The 23,922-nt window shown below is 39.3% G+C and overlaps 2 protein-coding genes across 2 annotated transcripts; both read left to right on the top strand.

Annotated features, from left to right (window-relative positions):
• The first annotated feature begins 15,847 nt into the window (after positions 1–15,847).
• On the top strand, positions 15,848–16,795 carry LOC128831298 (putative protein FAM10A4). The gene has a single exon (XM_054017615.1). The coding sequence runs from the start codon at positions 15,848–15,850 to the stop codon at positions 16,793–16,795; it is 948 nt and encodes a 315-aa protein (XP_053873590.1).
• A 4,543-nt stretch (positions 16,796–21,338) lies between these two features.
• Positions 21,339–22,286, top strand: LOC128831297 (putative protein FAM10A4). Its single transcript, XM_054017614.1, has one exon. The coding sequence runs from the start codon at positions 21,339–21,341 to the stop codon at positions 22,284–22,286; it is 948 nt and encodes a 315-aa protein (XP_053873589.1).
• The last annotated feature ends 1,636 nt before the right edge of the window (positions 22,287–23,922 follow it).

The raw sequence follows: 23,922 nt of genomic DNA, 5'->3' as shown, positions 1-23,922 counted from the left end.
TTATGATATTACCTCATATTTATGTTGTCTTTAAAATTTGTAATTCTGTAGTTCATTGGTTTAAAAACAATACAGAAAAACTATTTGAATGTTGTGAAGAATCTGGAACACTGAAGACATCAGTCACTATAACCAGTATCTGAGGTTAGAAAATGCCTGGTTAATTTTATTTATTTTGTCTATTTTCTGCAAAATGCTGATAGGAAAATCCTGATGCTATAAGTCAATCTCAAAACTCCAATTGACTTCAATGGGGCCAGTATTTCACCTTGAGTGTCTTCAATTCCCTCTCACTTCAATATCTTACTCAGTACCATTGACTGAGTGGAGTGGAGGGAGTGCAGGATCTGACACAGGTGCATAAGGAATATAATACCACAAAAAAGAGTTTCCATGGCTTTTTGAGCCCCATCCCAAACAATGAAGTACTGAACATCTCGCAGGAAAGACTGATCTCCTGAGATATCTAGATGAATTTATTAACCTATTCAATTTGGATAGGTTCAGTACTTTTGGATGGTTATAGGAACCAAATTTCCAAATGTTTGGCATTTTCCCAATGTGAAGAAGAATCCCAAAGGCCTGATCTTCATCAAATACTTGACCAAATTATTTTTGGGGGAAGGGGGGGTGAATTGAGCTGGAAATCTTATTAGTAAGGACTTCATGAGATTTCAGGCTGTACATTTTTTTCTGATAGATTACAGTATAATGTAGTAATAACTTATAGAATAATAGTATCATAGAAAAGTAGGACTGAAAAAGACCTCTAGAAGTCATCAAGTCCAGCCACCTGTGCTGAACAAGTAAACCTAGACCATCCCTGGCAAGTGTTTGTCTAACCTTTTATTTAAAACGTTCAGTGATAGGATTCCTCAGCCATCCTTTGAAGCCTATTCCAGATTTTAACTCTCCTTATATTTAAAAGTTCTTCCTAACAGCTAACGTAAATCTCCCTTGCTGCAGTTTAAGCCCATTACTAATTGTCCGACCTTCAGTATCCATGGAAAACAATTGAACACCTTCCTGCTTATAACAGCCCTTAACACATTTGAAGACTGTTGAACTGCTCTGATCATAGGCGCCTACTTCCCCTCAGCCCGGTGGGTGCTCACCCGCCCCGACCCCGCCCCTGCACCGCCTCTCCCCACCCCTGCACAACCCTCACCCTGCCCCCATTACACCTCTTCCCCAAAGTCCCTGCCTCCATTCCACCCCCTTCCCCCAAGTCCCCACCCCGCCTCTTCTCTGCCTCTGAGTGCGCCGCATCTCCACTCCTCCCTCTCCCTCCCGGAAAGTCCTAAGTGCCACCAAACAGCTGTTAGGTGGCAGGGGGTCAGGAAGCGCTGGGAGGAAGAGGGAGAAGTGGGGACACAGAGTGCTGGGGTGGGGGGAGAAGGAGACGAGGGGGGGGAGATTGGCTGTCGGTGGGTGCAGACCACCCACTAATTTTTCCTCGGAGCACCCATGGAGTCGGCGTCTATAGTTGTGATGTTCCCTCTCATTCTTCTTTGCTCAAAACTGAACATGCCCAGGTTTTTAAATCTTTCTTCACAGGTCAGGTTTTCTAAACTTTTTATTATTTTTTGTTGCTCTTCCCTGTACTTGCCACTTTGTTCACTCCTCGCTGGAAGTGTGGTCCCCACAACTGAACACAATAATCCACTTGAGGCCTCACCAGTGTTGTGCAGAGTGGGACAATTATCTTCTGTGTCTTACATATGACACACCTTTTAATACATCCCAGAATTATTAGCTTTTTTTTGCAGTTGCATCACAATGACTCATTCAATTTGAGATCCCACTATAACCCCCAGATCCATTTCAGTTGTTCTACCACCTACTCAGTTATTCCCCATTTTGTAGTTGTGCATTTGATTTTTCTTTTCTAAGTGAACTACTTTGCACTTGTCTTTATTGAATTTCATCTTGCTGATTTCAGTCTAATTCTCCAATTTGTTGAGGTCATTTGGAATTCTAATCCTGTCCTCCGAAGTACTTGCAACCCCTTCCTGCTTGGTGTCACATGGAAATTTATCAACATGCTCTTTGTTCCATTATCTAACTCATTAATGAAAATATTGACTAGTACCAGACCAAGGCTGCTGCCACTCAGGCTTCCTTCTTGGGCTGCCTCCAGAGTCCCCCCCCCCCGCACCCAACATCTAGCACTCTGTTAAGGTTGCCATTTTTTTATGCTTACCTGTGGGCTTTTCCCACCTGCCCTCTTCAAACCTAGTTTAAAGCCCTCCTCACTCGGTGGATGATTCGGTACACAAAGATGCACTTCCCTTTCTTGGTCAGGTGGACCCATCTCTTCCCAGCAGATCTTCTTCCACGAACAGCACCCCATGTTTGAGGAAGCTGAAGTCCTCCCATCAATAGCATGTGACAGAGTCTTTCTTTTCTGATCCTGGTAAAAAAGCAGAAAAATGACACTTGCTTGAATATTCAACAAGCTACTGGATTTGGTTGCGGTCTTAGGAAAAAAAGCTGAACAATGTCAGAATGTTGAGATTGCTTCTATTTTATAGACTTTGAAATTGACTGATTTTTAGTTTTTGCATAAAAAGCCAGGTTTTAGGCAAACAAAACATTTTTGCTACAGTTTAGATAAAAATGTCAATTCAAAATGTCCACATTTGTGAATTTTTCATTTTTGAAAAAAACAAATTAAATTTAAAATACAACTTGTATTTGAATACTTACAAACTAGACCTTAGACAAGTCATTTAATGTCTTAGTTCCCCCTCTGTAATATGGTGGTAATACTAATTTAGTTTGCTACATATATATCTGGTGGAATTTTTAATTTATCCTCATTCCCTTGATAGACTTTTAAATAATATTTAAATTTTGAATTATTTTGCCTTCTGGGTGGGTGACTTGGGCAATAAACACCTGTCCTAAATTAGCACAGTTAATCAGCAGCCTTCCTACTCACAGGTAGAGGTTATACTTTAAGAATTATACCCAGATAAGACAGTGATATTTTGCTATGCACACAAACTTAATAGAACACAATATACAGCTGAAGTAAAACAAAAAAGTTACTGATTTATATTTCAGAGAATACAATGTAAATCAAGGACCTGTCACTATTCACTAATAAATATGTTCTAAAAGTCAGCAGAACCTCAGAGGAATTTCTTGTGCATTTCATTGAAGAAATTACAAATGTAATTCCAGCAGCGAGAAAATCATTATCCCTAGTTTAGAGTCCTTCTGCAGCACTTACCTCTGAGTCAATTATTAAAGTCAATGGTTATCTCCTTGTGGTATCCTACTGTATTTTAATTGAATTCAGAAGATTTTTTTAATTATTAGGCTCTTCTGGATTCTTGTTCATTCAATCAACAGTGATCTCAATACAAACCATAAGGAATTTATTAAAATGTTAGTGTCACAAAGGGGAAATACAGCGCTTCGTTTGTGATAGGATGTGTGAGCTCCATCTAAATCAATGAAAAACTAAGTACAGTGGAACCCCGCTATAACGTGATCATTGGGGTCCAAAAAATTCAATCGCGGTAAATGCGGGGTTACTTTATAGTGGGGTTCCACTGTACTTGTGTTCAGCTTCCGTGCCCTGGCTAGGGGGAGGGAGGGAGCGGGAGGAGAGAGAGAAAGGGGGTGGCCAGGGCTTCCTTCAGCTGGGGTGCTGGCCACTCGGCCCCTCCTGCCGCCAGGGCTGGCAGGGCCCGATTCCTGGGGCGGCACTTGGCGACACAGTTCCCAGCAGGGCGCTCCCCTCCTCCGCGCTGCCTCCCCCTGCACCGGTTGGCGGGGCGGGAAGGACGCGGGCTGGAGCGGGCCCTGCCGGGGACAGAGATGAGAACCCCAGGGGCGCGCCAGGGCTGCAGGGAGAGTTGCTCCTGCTGCAGCCGCTGGGGCATGGATCCCAAACGCCCCGCACCTGCCTGACTCGCCCCGCGCCTGCCGCAGCCGCAGGGGCCAGACTCACCCCGGGTTATAAACAAATTTGTGTTATCACGGGGTGCGTTATAGCGGGGTTCCAGTGTACATCCACTTTTTATTTTGTGCAACTGTTAGCATGTACTATTAAGTCTTAACTGCTTAGAGGTTAGGAATGAGTAATTTGGTTTAATAAATAAAAGTTGTCTCCTCCAAAACCTTTCCCTGTTTCTGGAATTTAATTTGAATCAAACCTTGAGAAGCTTCTGAACTATTCAAATACATTTTTGTTTTTTGCTAGTGTCCTGCAATTGCCAGGAGTGTTGATATAACACAAAAAAGCCCTCATGATTTTGACTTATGATAGGAAATCCCAGAAAGTGCATGACATTCAGTTCTTCGTGGATCTCTAGCCTATTTTCTCAAATTGGAGAGCTTTGGGTTTTTGGCTCTGTAACTTCTCTGATCCTAGAGTCAGGAGAAACTTTGGATCCACATCTCACCTCTTGACGGCTTTTCCAAACCAAACTTGAATCCTTTTAAGTTTGTTCATTAATAGTAGAAATGGAGCACTAGTCATAACAAATTATTGTATTTAATATCATAATACATTCATAGATATATGTTCAATAATATTGTTACCTCCATTTTCTAGAACATCAGCTTTCTATTTTTTTTACTTTCTCAGCTGCCCCCTGAAACAACCTTCTTGCTTGAATGCACACAAGATGGATTTTTCAAAACCACTGAGCAGTAGCCTAACTTGTCTCCTACTGAAGCTCATGCTGAACATTTTAAAAACGTCCATCCACAGGTGTTTGTCATTATGGTTAATGTGTTTCACTTCTACAGCCTGTAGCCCCCCCCAACTCACACACACTTTAAAAAAAAAACATGTGAACCCAAACAGAGCTCCATAATTATTTTGTTCTTCTAAACCACACTCTGTGATTAAAAAGGTAATTCCAGTAGAGAACAAAGGAGCTTCATGAAATGAGCAAGATAATACAAGGGAAAGGAATCCATATGATATGCTATAGTCATTCAGTCATGTAAACAATTATCTGTTCCAGCTGACAATTTCTCAGTATGTGAATCTTTAAGCTATGTACCCATTTTGATTTATTCAGTCTTCTGTCCTGTTTCTATCAGATACAAAAACAGCAAACTGACAGCAAAAGAAAGCTTTCAGATCTGAAAGTTTTATGTTTCTGAGCAAAATCTGAACTTTGCTTCATGAAATTAACATCACTGTGTTAATAAAATTGTGAGAATAAATCATATTCAGCCACTTGTTCAACTTATGAATAGTATAGTATTTCAGAGGGAAAACATGATTTGCAAGAGAAGGCCAAACAGGAGATATTTAATATGATAATGACACTGCCGCCTACGGCTGAGAGAAAGGGAGGGAAGATTTGCAAAACTTCATTTAATCTTGTCTTGCTTCCAGAACAGGTAATTTTCCTTGTGTTTCCCTTTTCTTTTGACAGCATGAATCAGAACTTTTATTCATAGCCTATGATCCTCACAAGCATGAATTCTATCATGTAATGGAAAGAATTGTAGCCACTAATTTTAAAGTCCTCATGAATAATAACCAAATGTTTAGCAAAAGAGAGAGAGACAGAGAAATACATTGGGTGTCATGACTGTAGAAAATTAAAATACAAATTTGCCTAAATAATTGTTAATTTTCCCAGCTTAACGCAGCCAGCAGCCTCAATGTTGCTGCTGAATTTCATTTTTGTTAAAGTTGGATTATAAAGCTGAGTTGTCAAGCAGAGCTGTGCAAAAACACCAACTCCCCCCCCCCCACACACACACAACTCAGACCAGAGTAAACAGCAAAATATTAACCACATGTATATTAAGTGACGTAGTTTTGCCTAAAGCTTTTCATGACAATGATATTGCTGCTGGAAAAATATTTTACATATGAATGCTCAGCACGAGCCAAATTCTGATCGCATTGAAATCGATGGCAAAATGACCATTGACTTTTTAGGCACTAGGATATGGGCCAGAGCTAAATTCAGAAATTTCTGTGGAAGATGGAAAGATTCTTCTAAATCATCAGTGGGAGTACATCAAGGATGATGAACTTATCCCTTTCAATATCCAGTCTCATGGAATAGTATAAAGGGTATAACTAGGAACAAAATCCTTAAGGTACAAATCCTTTGTTCTTTTAGGACAGAATTCTACAACTGAATCCACGTGTTGAACTCTACACCCTCACAGGGAACAACCCATATAGAATTAACTGCAGGAAGGGGAAGGTTCAGCACTATGACTTTAGATTTTGTCAGACTGTTTTTTACAGTTTAAGAAATATTTACTTTTTTGAAAGACTGAATGAAAACAAAAAACAGCATCGACTTGACCTCTGGGAACTAAATATAGGCAGGTGCTAGGCAAGCTTCCACTTCCCCATAGCTATGTCTGGGAATATAAATTTTAACAGGATATGCACAATTCTGGGCTTTTCTTGGACAGAAATATGTGCAAACTAAATTTACGATCAACATGGGTGAATCTCTAAAGGTTTGGTTCTATTTGGAGAGGCAACCAAAAATTCAGACACTTAAATAAGTAATCCAAGCTGAGACTCTTACAGAGTCATAGTTTATCATGACCTCAGGTACTGTCTACTTATTCCTGAAGTAGAATTCATATGAAAATAACCTAGCTAATGGTGTTTCGGCACTTCAGCTTCTGATATCAACAGGAGGAACATAGTGCAAATGCAAACACAAATAAAAGAAACCAAAATAGAAACTGTATATTCATCTTCTGAAATAAATAAATAGAGCACTTTGAATTTGGGGTGAAAGGTTCTGATGTTATGTCAGCTTGTTCACTCAACTCCAGTTAGGTTAAATGTACCAAACATATTGCCACTTGTGATCAGAGTCATGATTTCAACTCAGATTTCCAGAATAAAAGGCTACTGAAGTAACTATCTTTGGCCATGTAGGTCCCATTACTATATCCTTTCTGCCCATTCTGTAAATACACATTTTTATGTAAATCAATAGGACTTCCACCAAAGGTTGAAGGAAGCATATGACTTTTAGATCTCAAGGATTTTGGGGAACCATCTGCAGCTTATCTTTTATCTACAAAACATTTGAAAAGTTTCTTGCTTTCACTCTACTTTCTTTCCATTGTTTTTTCCAATGCCTCCAACAATTTTGTTACTGTATTCTTAACAATTTCATTTGAAAATATATAAACCATTTCTTCTCATACCACACTGTTCAAATTGTTCTCTAAGAGTTGTGTATTGAATTGCAAGAAAAACATAATTTCAGGGAAATTAAACACCACTATTAACAATAAATTGGACCTCATTACATTTTCATAAGCCTTGATTTACGATGATTATAAAATTATAGTTTAATTGCTGTGGGTGTAAATGTTTTCTTCTTGGATTATTATTGGTTTCCTACCACCCCCCATGTCCTCTCAAAGAACAGTATAGTTAGTAAATTATAGGTGCATAATAAACAGCTTGTTTCTTATGTACATATTAAGTTCATAGATGACTAGTAAGAATATGAGATGCCCACCAATTTAATTATTTTAATTAATTAATTTAGGGGTAGCGTTTCTTTGAATAGAATCTTGTGCTATCCATTTGAATGCTACAAACTATATGCATGCATGTATTATAAAAGAATAGTGCAATCACTTCTACACCAAAAAGTCAAACACCCCATTCTCTTGCATGCTCCATTTTGTGAGTACACTGCGGCTGTCAAAAAGAGTGACTCTAATATTTAAAACAAAATATTCCTCTCCATCCACAACTTCTCCAAAAGAAGTCTTATCTATTTCCATATGCTCTTTTGTTACAAAGAAATGTTAAAATAATGTATTGGAAAGAATCTCATTGACATATTAGGCAGTAGAAAATACTTCAAGCACAAAAGTCATGATGCCCTTGAATCTGTAATGCCATCTCCCGTGAGGCATAAAGGCACAAATCCTCAAAAGGTATTTCAGTGACTATCTCCCACTGAAGTCAATGGCAGTTAGGAACCTAAATACTTTTGAAGATCTGGGTCTAAAAGGCTTCAACTCCTATTTAGTACATTGGTAGCTGAGAGCTCCACAACTGCCAGGAGGTTCTCAGCATCTATCAGATTGGGCCCAAAGGTAACATTCGGAACCAGATCACTTCCACTATTTGCTTTTTCTTTTTATTGTTGTTTTAGCCAATGATTAACCCTCAAATACAAAGAAATATAGAGCATGGGGACACCAAATGAACACTTTCAAAGTAACAATTTGAGCATCAAAGAGGCCTGATGCTGCAGACATTAATGCAAATATCCTTCGCAATGATTAGTCCCAATGGAATCAATAGGATTACTCACATGAGTGGGTTTGGAAGAATGGGTCTTTAGAGGGGAGGAGGAGGAGAAAACGACATATGAATGCAGCTCCTGCAGAACATTTTACGAGTGTTTTTTCTTTTCTTGAGCATAAAAATGACAGTCAAAAGAGGTCAAAATATGAGGTGAGTCCCCCAATAATTCATTTCAAGACTTTTTTAGTAAAAGAGAGAAGAAGTTCGAAGAGTTGAAGAGTATGGATTGAGTTGCAGACCTTTTCCCAGTTCTTTTCTTTTTCTTAACTGTTATATATGACCAGTTAGAGAAAAGAGGATATATGAATGTGTAGGCTCAGAACAAACATCTATGTTGTAATTTATTTTTGCTTTTTCTAAGTGATGTGCCAGTGTAATTTACGTCAGATCCTTGCACTGCTTTTAATAGTGGACAAAACTCTTGTTGACCTCAATGAATATTGGTCATGTGGACAGAGATTGATAAAGAGTTCCTAAGCACTTAAGCATGTGGTTAACTTTAAGCATGTGATTAAGTCTATCTCCATTCATCAAAGCATTTAAGCAGGTGCTTGACTTTGTTGGGACTTAAGCACATGCTTAAGTACTTTGCTAGGTATGGATGCACTAAGTACATGCTTAACCTATAATATGTAAATCAAACTGTATGTGCCAGTCCCTGATCAAAAGACCATTGAAGTCAAGGATCATCACCTATTAACTTCAGTGGGCTTTGGACCAGGGTCTGAGAGTGAAAGTGCATTAAGAATATAGCTAAAGATATTCATACCCTTTATTGCTTGGTATGCGCTTTCTATTGGCGTAAAGACTACCTTACAGCAATATATAGCTTATTTTGCTGTCCATATTGGAATAAGCTATATTGTTATAGTCGTGTCCACACCAGGGTTATTTTTGCTCCTTTAAGTGTGCTGGTCTAATTAGTGCAGCAAAGCATTCCAGTGTAGACAAACCTGAAGCTACATAAATTAAGTTAATTAAGACACTTAGAATTTACAATTTGACTCAATCTTCCCTGATTATGCTAGCCTCTTGTAGCAATAGTACCACTGTTTTGTGATAGTAGACAATTTCTTCCTTAGGTTCATTGATTTTTATCTTTATAATTATACATGATGGGCCTGACCCTCAGCTATTGTAAACTGGTCTACATCCATTAATTTCAGTGGACCTATGGCTGATTTACACCAACAGAGGATCAGGGTTGCTATTTCCTTCTTTTTCTTCTTACATATAATTATTTTTTAAAAATACTGTCCTCCAACCTGAAAAAAAATTCTACCTGGCAGGTTTAATTCCATTCAATAACACTAAGTTCTTCTTTTTAAATAAATAAATCATTCAATCAAATAAATACATAAAATAAAATATTCCTCTCTAGCATCAGGGCATGTGAAGTTTTGAATGGCTAGTTCTGTATGTGCTCCACTGCCATTTCAAACCATGCAGATGCACACACACATATGGAAAGATAAGGGAAAGGAAGTTCATCATCAAAGTGAAATATTTGTTTCTGTGCTGTGTGTTAGAGAACCTTAGCCCGGAACCTTATTGGGGGAACTCCTGGCCCCAATGAAGTCACTAGGAGTTTTGCAATTGATTTCAGTGAGGCCAGGATTTCACCAAGCAGCCCACAGCATACCCAGATCTCAGTATCTAGAGTATTTCCAAGCAGATTCTCTGCAGGAATAAAGGCCATGTAATGTCGCCTCACTCACAGTGCCATACCACTGGAAACTAAACTATTCAATGACCCATTTCATTGTGGTCACTGTTACATGTCTGTCAGAATACAATGTTTCAAGGACTTCCATAAGTCACCTTGAAAAGGTTTAGTAGAGCTTGAAAATGGCACCTTCTCAAAACAATTCAACTTAGGAAAGACCATATTATTCTAATGCCTTGATTTGGTTTTGCTACTATTTTTTATTTTTGTATAATAATTTTTACTCTGTTCTGAAGGTGCTATATGAGAGTTTAGCTTCCACATTGTTGATGCAGGAGAATTTTTGTTTTTCATAGTCTAGTTATTCTACATATGGACATTTTGTAATACTTAAGTGGAAAAGTTTTATGTAGGCTGGTGAGATCTGTTGATTGTCTAGGGATTGAATCTTTGGATCTTCTTGTATTTTGGTTTGTAGTATTTTAGAGGCAATTTCATAAATTCTTTTGTGAATTTGTTTAATAAAATATAAAATAAAAATAAATTAAAAATAAATTAAACAATTAAAGCAAATGTCCTTTCAAATTGTTGTGCGTTGTATAGACAAAAAGATAAAAGCAATCATTTGTGGTATTACAATTTTTTATCTCTGCATCCCTTTCTGAAGTGACATGCACCCAGTCAATATGGGGATAGTTGAAATCCTCCATTATTATTGACTTTTCTATTTTTATGCTTCTTGAATCTCCTAGAGTATTTCACAATCATCATCACCATCCTGGTCAGGTGGTCAGTAATACATCCCTACTTCTATATTCTTATTATTCAAGCATGGAATTAGATTCTATGGTAGAGTTTGATTCATTTAAGATTTTTACTATATTTGACTCTAGGCTTTCTTTCACATATAGTGCCAATCCCTGATTGGCATGACCTATTCTGTCATTCCTATATATTTTGTACCCTGGCATTACTGTGTCCGATTGATTATCATCATTTCACTAAGTTTCTGTGATACCTATTATATCAATATCCTCATTTAATACCAGGCACTCAAGTTCACCCATCTTAGTATTTAGACTTGTAAAATTTGTATGTAAAACTAAATTCCATAAGTACTCCCTTTACCATAAAGTTCCTTATGTGAGTAAGAGAGAAAAATTATTTATATAGTTAAGTGTTGCACAACCCCAATGAGCATATTTCACACTTGTTACAGAGTAGGAAAAATAATGACAATTTACATCTGTAGAAAAAAATAATATTTGTGAATACAGAAATTGTTCAACTGGAAATTGCAAATATTAATTTCCAACTTTTAAGAAACACACGGTGGAAGGTGGCAAACTTTTCAGTGTTTCTTGTGTCTGGTTGGGCCAGATATACCACTAAAATCTTCAGAAGTGTAGATGTGCTTGACAATGAAAATTAAGGAGAAAGAAGGATTAAAACATTTTTGAGCCATGAAAAAGAGTTTGCTTTGAGACCACATCTAACAATTGGGAAAGCTAATGGTCTTCTTTTTCAAAACAGGTTTGCCCTGACAGCATGTGTTAGAAGGTTTTAAGGCATTAATAAAGACCACTCAATCTAACTAGCTTTTGTAAACTTCCATTTGTAAATGCTCCATTGCCTAGTGATGCCAGCTAATTGTTCTTTTAATAATGCAATGTTTTTGCTTAAGTAATCTTGCCTGGATAGCCATTATACTGCTATGATGATTCTCTGTAGGCTAAATGTACTTTCTGATATATATCCTGATTTTTTTCCCCATTGCTTTTCATTCTACTATCTCTGCATTGATCCCTCTGGAGACTCTATATTTGCATTTTTCACTTACAATAGATTTGTCATGCATGATTACCACTGTTTTTCTAGTCTTCCTCTAATGAGGATACCACTTGGTAATACTAATTTCTTCCTCCATCAACTGGTTGATAAATATGCATTTGTTGTGTGCCTAAAACCTCTACTGATTAGATTTACAATTTTGGGTGTACAAGGAAGGCATTATCAAGTCTGTAATTTCAAAGGTGTTTCTGAAATCATATTTAATTTGGGATTATCTCCAAGATTCATATTATACATGCAATATAGATTTTTCACATAACATTGTCCTCATTAATCCTTTGTTTCCTGTCACTGGGGTCATCAGAGATACAGCCCTAAGTTTTCATTAATGACTAGTGACTTTGTATTCCTCAGTTTTGGAGTGCCCAACTTGATATATCTTAAAGGAGCTTGATTTTTCAGTTGACTGATGGTGATTTAAATAGGGTTGCCAACTTTCTAATCACACAAAACTGAACACTTTAGCCCCGTCCTTTTCCTGAAGCCATGCCCCCCCACCCCCCTTACTGCATTCCCCGTCCCTCGGTGGCTCACTCTCCCCCACTTTCACTGGGCTGGGGTGAGGGCTTTAACTGGGAGTGCAAGCTCCAGGATGGGGTCAGAAATGAGGGGTTCAGGGTATGGAAGGGGGCTCTGGGCTGGGGTGTGGGAGGGGGTGAGGGCTACGGCTGGGGGTGCGGCCTGTAGGGCAGGAACAGGGATGAAGGGTATGGGGTTCATGAGGGGGCTCCAGCCTGGGGGGTGGGGCAGAGGGGTTCAGGTTGTGGGAGGGTGCTCTGGGCTGGGGTAGGTGGTTGGGGTGCAGAGGTGCATGAGGGCTGCATCTGATGGTGCAGGCTCTGTGGTGGGGCTGGGGTGAGGGGTTTGGGGTGCAGGAAGGGGCTCCAGGTTTTGGGGGGGCTCAGAGCTGGGGCAGAGGGTTGGGGCTCGGGTTTGGGGCACAGGCTTAGCTCCGATGGCTCCTGGTCAGCAGCTCGACAAGGGGGCTCAGGCAGGCTTCCTGCCTGTCCTGGTTCCACGCTGCGCCCAGGAAGCAGCCAGCAGCAGGTCTGGCTCCTAGGCGGAGGCGAGGCAGGCACCTCTGCGTGCTGCTCTCACCCACAGACACCACTCCCACAGCTCTCATTGGCCATGGTTCCTGGACAATGGGAGTGTGGAGTCGGTGCTTGGGAAGGGGGCAGTGCGCGGAGCCCCATGTCCCCCCTGCCTAGGAGCCGGACCTGCTGGCCACTTCTGGAGCGCAGTGCAGAGCCAGGACAATCAGGGACTAGCCTTCCTTAGCTCTGCAGCACCTCAAACTGGACTTTTAACTGCCTGGTCAGTGGTGCTGACCAGAGCTGCCAGGGTCCCTTTTCGACTGGGTGTTCACCCTAGATGTATACCATTAGAAGATCTAGCCTACAATGCATGGAAAAAGGACAGAGGGTAAAATTACCAAAAGTGCTGTAGTGATTTGGGAGCTGAAGTCCCCTTTCAGACATGACTTAGGCACTTAGAAGCCAAAATCTAATTCAAAGTGCATTGGAGTTGGAGGTTTACCTACTTAGGTTCTTTTGTAAATCCCTTAGGCACCTATATTCATGTTAAAGGTTTAACCATTGCCCTTTCATTTAAGTTAGCTATAAGAGACAATTAAGACCAAAACAAAGGGGTGTATGAGTCTGCTCAGGAATTTGAATGATCTGGGTGTGTGTGTGTGAGAGAAAGAGGGAGAGAACAGAAAGCAACCACCTCTTGTTGTTTGGTCCCTCTTGTACTCAAAGAAACAAAACCTCATACATGCTTTTTAAACAGAGAAAGAAGATTGCATCAAAGGTAGCAGACTCCATCAATTTCTCCTCCTGATCAGAACAGCTTTTGGCTAGCAACTCAATGTAGGTACCTAAATGCATTTGTAAATCTGGCCCTAAGTCACTTCTGAAAATGAGATTTAGGCTTTTAAGTCATGTAGGTATTGAAAATTTTACTCAGATTAAATGATATAATAGGTCTCTTTCATCTCTAAGTACCGTGCTCCTATGAGTTGTGCTAACATTTTTCTATTAAAATTCAAGCTTTAGAAATTGAGAACTCTTGTTAGGGAAAAAATCATTCTGGATGAGCCCTTAATGTTGAGTTGCTTTTAAAAAAATACATTGCTGAGAGAGGTGAGTTTCATCTATGGCATTTTGCAAATCTTCAGAGAAAAGCCAAATAAACTACAAATTAGACACTACCTAAAAATTCCTAGTATATTCCATGGCATATTTTATGAACACTACCAGTATATGTACTAGGTCTCGTGAATCAACATTATAGTAAAATATAATTTTCACCCTGTTCTGCAACAGAAAATATGAAGTTTTTATCTTCCTAAATTATAGTGTTATTATTTGTTTCTTGATTTTCAGAATGAAGAGTTTTCTTCCATTAACTCTCATGTAGAGTATACAGTTTGAAGGGGCTAGTTTTGCAAGTTGTGATAGGGCCAAGTTTAAATTATTTGGACATCAGTGAAAACTGGAATTTATCCAGGTATTTCTACCCCCTCTCCTCATGCTTAAAATCTTGGGAAATGTGATGACAAGATTTTATTTATTCACAAATAAATTCCGCAATAATTAAATATAAAAGTGTAATAAAAAGGATTTGAGAGTGTGAGGAAAAGAAGATTGTGTCATTGCAAATTGAGTTGCCCATGTTTATATTTAGGCTTGTGGTTAAGTAGTTTGCTGAAATGGGACCTAAAACAGGAAAGTAGCTTGTAGGATGTATTAGCCTAAATTTCAAGGTCATTTCTTATCCTCCTTTATCTATTTACCTCATTAGCATTTTCCATTTAAAAACAAAACAAAAAAGACAAGGCACAATCACTAAGCATTTTTATTAGTTAGATGCCATGTTATTAGTAGATAAAACATTCAAAGCTGACTAATCACACAAACTATCAAAGGCTGATTTTTACATGTATAATGTTGATTTTGATTGGAACATTTTCTTTTGCTGGAGAAAGGGGTGTGTGTGTGTGTGTGTGTGTGTGTGTGTGTGTGTGTGTGTGAGAGAGAGAGAGAGAGAGAGAGAGAGAAGTAAATCTAGCACAAACCTCAACTACTGTGGGCCCAGTGCAGGATGTTGTTTCTTATGAAAATTTCCTCCTCTTATTAACCAGATAGACCAAGTGAAGTGTATAGATAAAGATTCAAAGTTGCTCAATATTGGGTCTATCACTGCAGAGAAGAGCTCAGTGGCCCACAATATAAATAAGTTTGGGTTAAAGTATAATTATAGCCACACCTGAAACAAAATGCTCTTGAGTCAATGGGAACTTTGACAGTGTGAGGACTGCAGGATTACTCAATCTGCTTAAGCACAATAGGTGCCTAACTCCTGTTGAAAGTCAATGGGAGTTGGGCACCTAGCTCACTTACGCTTTTCACTCCTCATCATGGAAAACTGCAACAGAGAACCAGGGGATTCCTCCTTCTCTCTCCCAACCTTACAGGCAGGATGATCTTCTCTTCCCACTAGATAAAGGCAGTTTGGAAGTCTCTTACATAAGATTCTCTCTAAACCAGAAAAAACACCACACATTGTGTACTAGACAATGATAAAGCTATTTAATTAGGAAATCCATTTTAATTGTAGAGATAATAAAACCCCAGTGTTAAAAACATGAAACATACTGTATAGCAGGCACATCTGTCATCTGTGCACGTATTGTACTTAGTCCTGGGCATTTATATACTTATATTTAAAACATTTTAAAAAATGATAAAAAACAATGAGAAAAATAGTTAGGTTTTTATGCTGTTATATCAGAACTGAATATATCATCAGAACTTGCATGTATTATGACATTAATCCACAGTGTTGGAGTACAGCTTTTTAACCACTGGCAGCATTATACTAGAGCACGGAAAAGCTACAGGTTGTTCTTCTCATTTGCAGCTCCACAGTGATTTTCTCTTCTGAAGAGCTTACTGTTTAATTCATATCTCTCTGGTTACAAGCAGAACAGCAACCTGCTAATTCCTCTATACTGTGCAGGTCAGGGTGTCATGGATCTTAGGAGACTGAAAAAACTGCAAGCCCTGGTGCATTTATACAGACAGGATCCAGACCTCCTGAGGGCTAAGCAGCTAAGTTTACTGAGTGACAATGTGAAGATCATAGGAGATCCCATATCACTTCTTCAATGCAATACCTCTGTAGAGAAGACAGCCGAGAAGGAGGAGGAATCACCAGAGACAGCTGAGAGTGAGGAGAGTGATTTGGAAATTGAGGATGATGGTGTTATTGAACCAGATTTGGATGATCCCCAAGAAATGGGAGATGAATATTTGGAAATAACAAATGAGATGATAGAGCAGGTCAATGAAAAGAGGGAACACACCTTTGCTGCCCTGAATGAAGGTGAATTTCAGAAAGCCATTGACTTGTTCACGGATGCTATCAGGCTGAATCCTCACTTCAATCTCTTGTACGTTAACCGAGCCAGTGTCTTTGTGAAACTACAGAAGCTGAATGCTGCCATTAGAGACTGTGACAGAGCCTGTGAGCTTAACCCCAATTCAGCAGAGTCTTACAAGTGGAAAGGGCTTGGACACATGCTCCTGGAGCACTGGGAGGAGGCAGCCCATGACTTTACTTTGGAATGTCAACTGGATTACAATGAAGACACTAATGCCATGTTAAAGAAGGTGCAACCAAGGGCTGGGAAGATTGCTGCACATCAGGAGCAGTATGAGCAAATACGTGAGTTAAGGGAGATACAGGAAAGGATGGAGAGGGTGAAATTGGCCTTGGAAGAGGAAGAAAGAATCCAGAGAGAGGAAAATTATTGGCAGGACATTATTAGAAAAAGTCACAGACAGCTGACATTTTTCACAACCTTACTAGATCCAAGAGTTCTGATTGCTTTCCTGGATGTTGTCTGGAACCCAGAAAACATTTACAAATACCGTGACACACAAAAGTTAATAAAGCTTACTGCAAAACAGGACTGAATGTGGTCAGCCAGAAATGACCTATTATTCAAATTAAAACCACAACCTGTGACGTGATGTGTGCATTTCTTTTCTTGTTTTATTTGCTTCAGCTTTATTTATAATGAGAACTCTCACTTTTGGCTTTCTGTGAGCCACAAGAAAATGTTTCTGGGGGCAAATAGCAAAGCAACTCCATTCCCTTAAGCATGCATTGTTGCAATGCAACAATGACTTGACTTAGGAAATGGGTTTCTGTATGGGAGACCAATCATGTAGAATAGCAACTGAGTGTACAAGACAATGAATTTTAATACTCCAGATTATAACAAAACTGGTGAAACTATGGGGAGGTAAATAGGAGCTGATGATGACGGCAATCCATGAAGATATATCTTGAACATTTAAGCTGTTTTATCCAAGTTTGAATATGTCCACAGCCTATGATGCTCTTTACATGAACATACAAGGCTGGCTGGAAAGGAGTTCAAATTCCCTTTTTTTTTGTACCTTGCCAGGGAAAGGAAGTGAGCAGATGAGGAATTAAAAGTGAGCCTGAAAAAAAGCAAAAAGTTGACACACACATTAGAGACTTGCCAGTTGACTCATGGGGAGAGGAGGCTCTGGGATGGCTTGATTTTGTAAAGATAAATTTTAATAGCAATATTTCATTACTATTTGCAATTATGCCTACACACTATAAAGCCAGTAAGCCCAGGATTCCATGCAATCATTTCCGCGTAACTCTGTCCTTGATCTTTTTTTTTATTTTGTATTTGAGTGCTCTTCTGAACCGCTGCCTTTTGGAAGCATGATATGAAAGGATTTGCACAATAAAAGTGAAAATTTGCATGAATTCTAATCAAGATTTGGAGTACACTTCATCATGCTGAGTGGAAACCTGGACTCATTCAACATTAATTGGGGGAAAAGGATGTAAGCTGGTTTCTTTGAGAGTCTCTGGATACCTCATGAAAGCTAGTGTTGAGCAGACATGACATGGTCAGAAGGGTTCTGTGAGAAATGGGTGGCAAGCAGTCAGAGCGTACCTTAAAAATTGAAATCAGCCCAAAATGAACAAGATACAACATTATACAAAATAAATGGGAGGAGACATGGTTCTTTTGAATTTTTTATATCAGGTATTGAGGGAGGCTCTATGCTACAGTTCAGAAAAGCTCATCTTCCGGAGATTCACAAACTGACTAAAATGATCTTGAAGGTGTTAAAGGGTCTGACTAAATCTCACTTGAGAGGGGCCTTGATTAAAAATGATCAGACATAGCACATTCATAGATGAGGGGAAGGAGGTGTCCATATACAACCCTAAGTCCTAATACTACAATTTCCCTACTTCAGGATGGAGAGAGCATAGATTAATTTAATTAAATATTTAAATGTATTTAACTGTAGTGGATGGTGCTCAAAATAAATGTCAGGGCTGAGGTGATATTTAGACACACCCTTCTCTTGAACAATACATTTCTGACTCCCTATCTCCACATGCACACATGCAATCATTTTTCATCTTCCAAATAAAATCAACTAACCAATTTGTGGTTCTTCCCTGCACCCCAAATAGCTCCTTTGCTTCATCTCCCTTCTGAAAATGAGCACAGCCTCCACCTACACTGCTCCCTGATTCATCTTTTGCTGCCTTCAACAAACCCAAAGCCTCTAGCTGATCTGCTTCTCTTCCTCAACTCCTCCGCCCCTCCCTTCCGCTCTACACAAGCTTGGGCTAGAAACCAACAGCCCCTTCCCTCCTCCCCAGGTAGTTCTTTCACTTAAGCAGCTGGAGAGAAGAGAGCCATCTGATTCAAGCTGTTTTGTTTAAGAGTATAAAGGAGGGAATTCAAATAGAGGCGTCTTAGCCTCATTTGTCTTTTATTATCAATCACTACTGATTGATAGTCAGTCCCAACATGGACAGTGATATGCTCTCTCATTCACCTGCTATCTGGAAGATCCTCAATTTCAAAACCAGTAGCTTCTCAGGACAAGTTCGGGCACCTAAATAAGTGGACCGATTTTAAAAAGGATAGAGCACCCCAGGAGAGCCCAGGATAGCTCCTCAGAGCATTCTGAGAATCATCAACTCTTCCAAGTTCTTTTTCCTGAATACAAGTCAGCCTCTAAAACAGCAATAAACTGTGTTTCATGACCACTAGTGGTACACAAAGCACTCATTACAGTACAGACCCGTTTACGCGCGAATCTGCTTAGCACGTGGTAGTGCCATGCCTCCCAGTGCTACCTATTTAACATGCGAGACTCATTAACATCCAGTACAGGAACTTGCTATGTGGTGCTACTAACTCACTGACATAGAAATCGACAGGAAGTGCGGAGAGGAAATGTGTTGTACATGTTTACCATCAGGGGATGGGGTGGAAAGGGGCAGCAACTTTAAAGCACTGCTGCGGCAGTGCTTTAAGGATGGTCCTTTGCTGTGGCAGTGCTTTAACATTGCTGCCTCTTTCCCTCCCTCCCCATCGGTGGCCCTGCTGGTAGGGACACTACCAACAGGGCCGCCGACGGGGGAGGCAAAAAGGGCAGGGACATTAAAGTGCTGCCTTGGCAGCGCTTTAAGGACAGTCCTTTGCCATGGCAGCACTTTGAGGATCCTTTTTCCCCCCCTGGGCCGCCGACAGGTCAGGGGGGCAAAGGGATCAGCTGCCCCGGGGACGGCAATTTAAAAGGGCAGCGGCGTCTGGAACCCCAGGCCCTTTAAATCACCATGGGAACCCTGCGTGGCGCGGACCAGACGGCCTGGAAGGGCTGGCTGGGGGATGCTGACCCCTAGCCCCACCCCTTCCGCCCAAGGCCCTGCCCCTCTGGGGACCAGAGCCCCGCCCCGTACTGTCCTGAGTTACTTTCACCCCTGTGTAGTAATAATAATGTTTTTATTAGATAACAGATTTAAATGTATATTCTTGCAAAGCGCCGTTAACAGATAGGCCTGCACTATTTGGGACACTGTGAATACGTATGTAATCCTAGATAATTATAGATGTATATATAGATATCTTAAGATATTTCAGCATGGCCTTCTTAACCCGCAGTCTGTTAACACGCGGTCATGACAGCTTGACTCCCGATATCCATGCATAAATGGGTCTGTGCTGTACTACTGGTTCATGGAGAAAAGTCTGGTCACATGATTCTGGATTCTTCTCTGTTTTCAGTTACTAGATCACATTTGAAAAAAAAAAGTAAGTGTCTTTCTAAAATTGCTTTCTCCATATATGCAATTGCTATGGTAGCCACAAGGATGTTATAGGGAGGGGAGATTATCCATGTGAGTGTTTCATAGCACAAGCCTGTCTACGTGGGCTGGGATGCTTCTCTTTTATGAAAATGAACTAGAAAGCACTGACTCTAAAACTGATTATTACTTATGTGAATGGCACACCAATGCCATTGCTAATACAGTGTAATCATTCCAAAGAGCGGATATGGGACAGCATATTTAACTATGTAACATTTCAAATTTGTAATGATTTTTATCAGTGATATATTTATAGAAAAGCGAGTGTGCAGCTCTAGTGAATCTTATGAAAACATCAGAAGATTTCTATTCTGAATCAGGAATAAGTGGCTATTTCACAGTGCAATCTTGATTATCTAAATGTCAGTAGTCAGAAATTGAGTTATTCTAAAGAGGATAAAATTTCCTACTGAAAATTTATGTTGTTATGCAAAATTATTCTCTGTCCTCTGTTACAGTTTACACTGAATTATCAAGTGTAAACTGTATGTATCTTGCCTTTTTAGGGGTGAGAAAAATAAACAATCTGAAGACACAATGATCTCTCCATTTAAAAAAAATGTACTGGACAAACATTACTCAAAATTAAGGAAAAAGCTTCCTTCCTTGGTCAAGAATCAATCAGCTGTGTTTTGACCCAGAGGTAATTAGTAGTAAATATACTGTAGGGGCTGTCAATGGAAATGCTGATACAGCTTGGCTATCGTGCCTCAGATCTGGTGTTATAGTTACTACAGTAGTCATAATAAAATATTGAGAGGTAAAATATTCTATAATCACAATATGATTGCATTTATGAAGCCCATGCAGTTAAAATTGGTACATTACCCTCTATATAGCAATGCAAGATCTCATATTCTTTAAAAATAAATAAAGGGATCAAACTAATCATATTACTTATACATATATTAATAAAAGGTGATAAAATTCCATTAAAAATATAGGTGGATGGTCAGCCACTTTCCTCTTGTGCTTTCCTATAATATATGAAGTTCAGTGAATGCATGCCTGGTGATTAAATAGATAAAAATCTTTTTCTGGGTTCAGATGATGTCATAATTTATGACATAACCAGAGCTGTAATAGAGAATGACACCTTTCAAAAAACCACCATAGACGTATTTGCAAACTGCAGTATAAAGACCACGTCAGAAGGGAACGTACAAGTCTAGTTTGTTCCTCCATAGTGTAGTCTCACATTGAATTAGTAGTTAAGCAACTCCTACAGCTTTTATCTTTTCCCTCTGCCCCAACACAGTCTGTGTTGCCCAGCTCCCTTCTGGCCAAGCCACCATGGATCCGAAAAAAATTACTGAACTTCAGGTCTTGGTGGATCTCTACAGCCAGGATCCAACTCTTTTGACGGCCAAGCAACTGAGTTTCCTGTGGGACTCTATAGCGAGCATGGGAGATACCATATTATGTTCAGTGAAACATGCCTCTGCAGAGAAGATATTCAAGGAGCAAGGGAAACAACCCGAAGCAGCTGAGAGTGAGGAGAGTGACATGGAAATTGAGGATGATGGTGTTATTGAACCAGATTTGGATGATCCCCAAGAAATGGGAGATGAATATTTGGAAATAACAAATGAGATGATAAACCAGGCCAATGAAAAGAGGGAACATGCCTTTGCTGCTCTGGATGAAGGTGAATTTCAGAAAGCCATTGACTTGTTCACGGATGCTATCAGGCTGAATCCTCACTTCAACCTCTTGTACGTTAACCGAGCCAGTGCTTTTGTGAAACTACAGAAGCCAAATGCTGCCATTAGAGACTGTGACAGAGCCTGTGAGCTTAACCCCAATTCAGCAGAGTCTTACAAGTGGAGAGGGCAAGCACACATGCTCCTGGGGCACTGGGAGGAGGCAGCCCAAGACTTTACCTTGGCATGCCAACTGGATTACAATGAAGATACCAATGCCATGCTAAAGAATGCACAACCAAGGGCTGATAAGATTGTTAACCATCGGCAAATGTATGAGGGTAAGCGTGAATTAAAGGCACTCCACAAGATGCTGGGAAGAGTAAAATTGGCCTTGGAAGAGCAAGAGAGAACCCAGAAAGAGGAAGGTACCTGGCAATGGATGATTAGAATCTGGTGGAAGTACTTTGACTTTTTTACAACCATTCTGGATCCAAGGATTATAATAGCATGGGTGGATGTGACCTGGAACCCAGATAACATTTACAAATACCAGAACGACCGCAAGTTCATGAAGTTGATTGGCCAGTATGACTGAACTCTGAGGTCAACCGTAAATGGCCTTTTCTTCAAATAAATTTAAGGCTTATGGCAAAACATGATTTTTCCTTTGTAATGTCTCTTTAAGGCATGGGCTATATATTGTTTTTGTACCAGTATAAGTATTTCACTTAAGGGTGTGATTTTATTTTTAAACCAAACACTTCTATCACTACAACCCCTACCATGGATATAGTAGGCTTGATATAATTTGATTTTCTTAGAATTTCAATGGATGACATTCATGTTTATTTTTAAGCATTTTTTCTTACTTTAAATTATTTAAATTTTTGTGGAAATTATGGGGGTCAGACAATAATTACTGACAGACATTGAGATTCAAAAAAGTTAAAGCTTTATTACAATTAACACACTAATTATCTATCACATGTAAAAAAATACAAAGGGAACCAATCTCTTAAATCACTCTAAATTTAAAGCATTTTTCTTACTTTGCCTATATGTAAATTTCTATGATTATCAATTGACATATTTTTTTCATCTCTGTGTGTGCAAGCTGAAATCAATTTTTACCAACACTTATTGATAATAATCTTATCCTTTGAAGACTAAATAGAAAAGTACTTTATATTAGTATAGGTTATTCCTTTTCCTGCTTGGGAATAGCTCTACTGGTATACAGCACCTTTGCAATTTTCAAAAGTGCACAGCATTGGCCTAATTGTGCTCCCATTGAACTCAGTTGAAAAATTTACATTGCCTTCAATGGAAGCAGAGTTATGCTAAGAACTGAGTACCTTTGAAAATCCCATGTTTAACCAATGAAGCATTCAGTGCTCTGCCACAATATTTAATTCAGAAACCAGACATAGGGGGAACAGAGCTTTAATGAGAAGATATCATTTAACATCTTCATATTTGAGAGAAGGCCCTTTTCCCCCTTTGTTCTCCATTATTGCCACTTAGAATTTTACCAGACTTTCTCCACAACTTTGTAAACAAATCATTTATATTTGGAAACTAAGTTATGTTTTGGTTCAGTTATATTTCCTAAGTGAATTTCCAGTAGTAAAATCTCCTCTCAGCAAAAACTTCTAAAAGCGATCTTTCTTCAGGGAATTTAACCTTTCCCCATTAATACCAGTGATGGTTTCAAAATTGCTTATGCCATCAAAAAAAAATCAATACAAGCCTTTCTTTTGCTTAATATATACAGCAGAAGCATGAGCCCCTTGTAGAAATTCAGTATATCCAATATCACTTACAAAGTTTTTAACATTTGTCAGAAGTTTCCCATCACTTATCACCTCTGCCCTTCTGTGGAGAGATAAGTGAAACTAAATCAAATAATGAATAAATGGATTGGCTATCGCCCAACTTTTTACAGAGATTAGGGATACCCTGGTCTTATCCATCACACAATGAAATCCCATTTCTATAAGTGCATTCCACACCAGGTGACAAATAATCCTGGAAGTGAAATTTCAGCAGTAGTTAATTAAACCTTTCTAGCAAAATTCAAGAACAAAGGACAGAGCATCACCCAAGAGAGCATATGAAGAGGTTGCAGAGGAAGTGTGGAAAGCATACATTGTACAGTGGTGGCTCTAGATGCTTCTGTCATTCAAAAGCACAATAGAGGTTTAGTTGTTCTGTCTTTTCTTTTTAATACA

Source organism: Malaclemys terrapin, chromosome 2 (assembly GCF_027887155.1).
Source record: "Malaclemys terrapin pileata isolate rMalTer1 chromosome 2, rMalTer1.hap1, whole genome shotgun sequence".
Taxonomy (NCBI): Eukaryota; Metazoa; Chordata; order Testudines; family Emydidae; genus Malaclemys; species Malaclemys terrapin.
This window is presented reverse-complemented; position numbering and strand designations above follow the sequence as displayed.

What these genes read in the sequence shown, in the direction of transcription:
- LOC128831298 (XM_054017615.1), top strand. Translation starts at nt 15,848, where the DNA reads ATGGATCTTAGGAGACTGAAAAAACTGCAAGCCCTGGTGCATTTATAC.
- LOC128831297 (XM_054017614.1), top strand. Translation starts at nt 21,339, where the DNA reads ATGGATCCGAAAAAAATTACTGAACTTCAGGTCTTGGTGGATCTCTAC.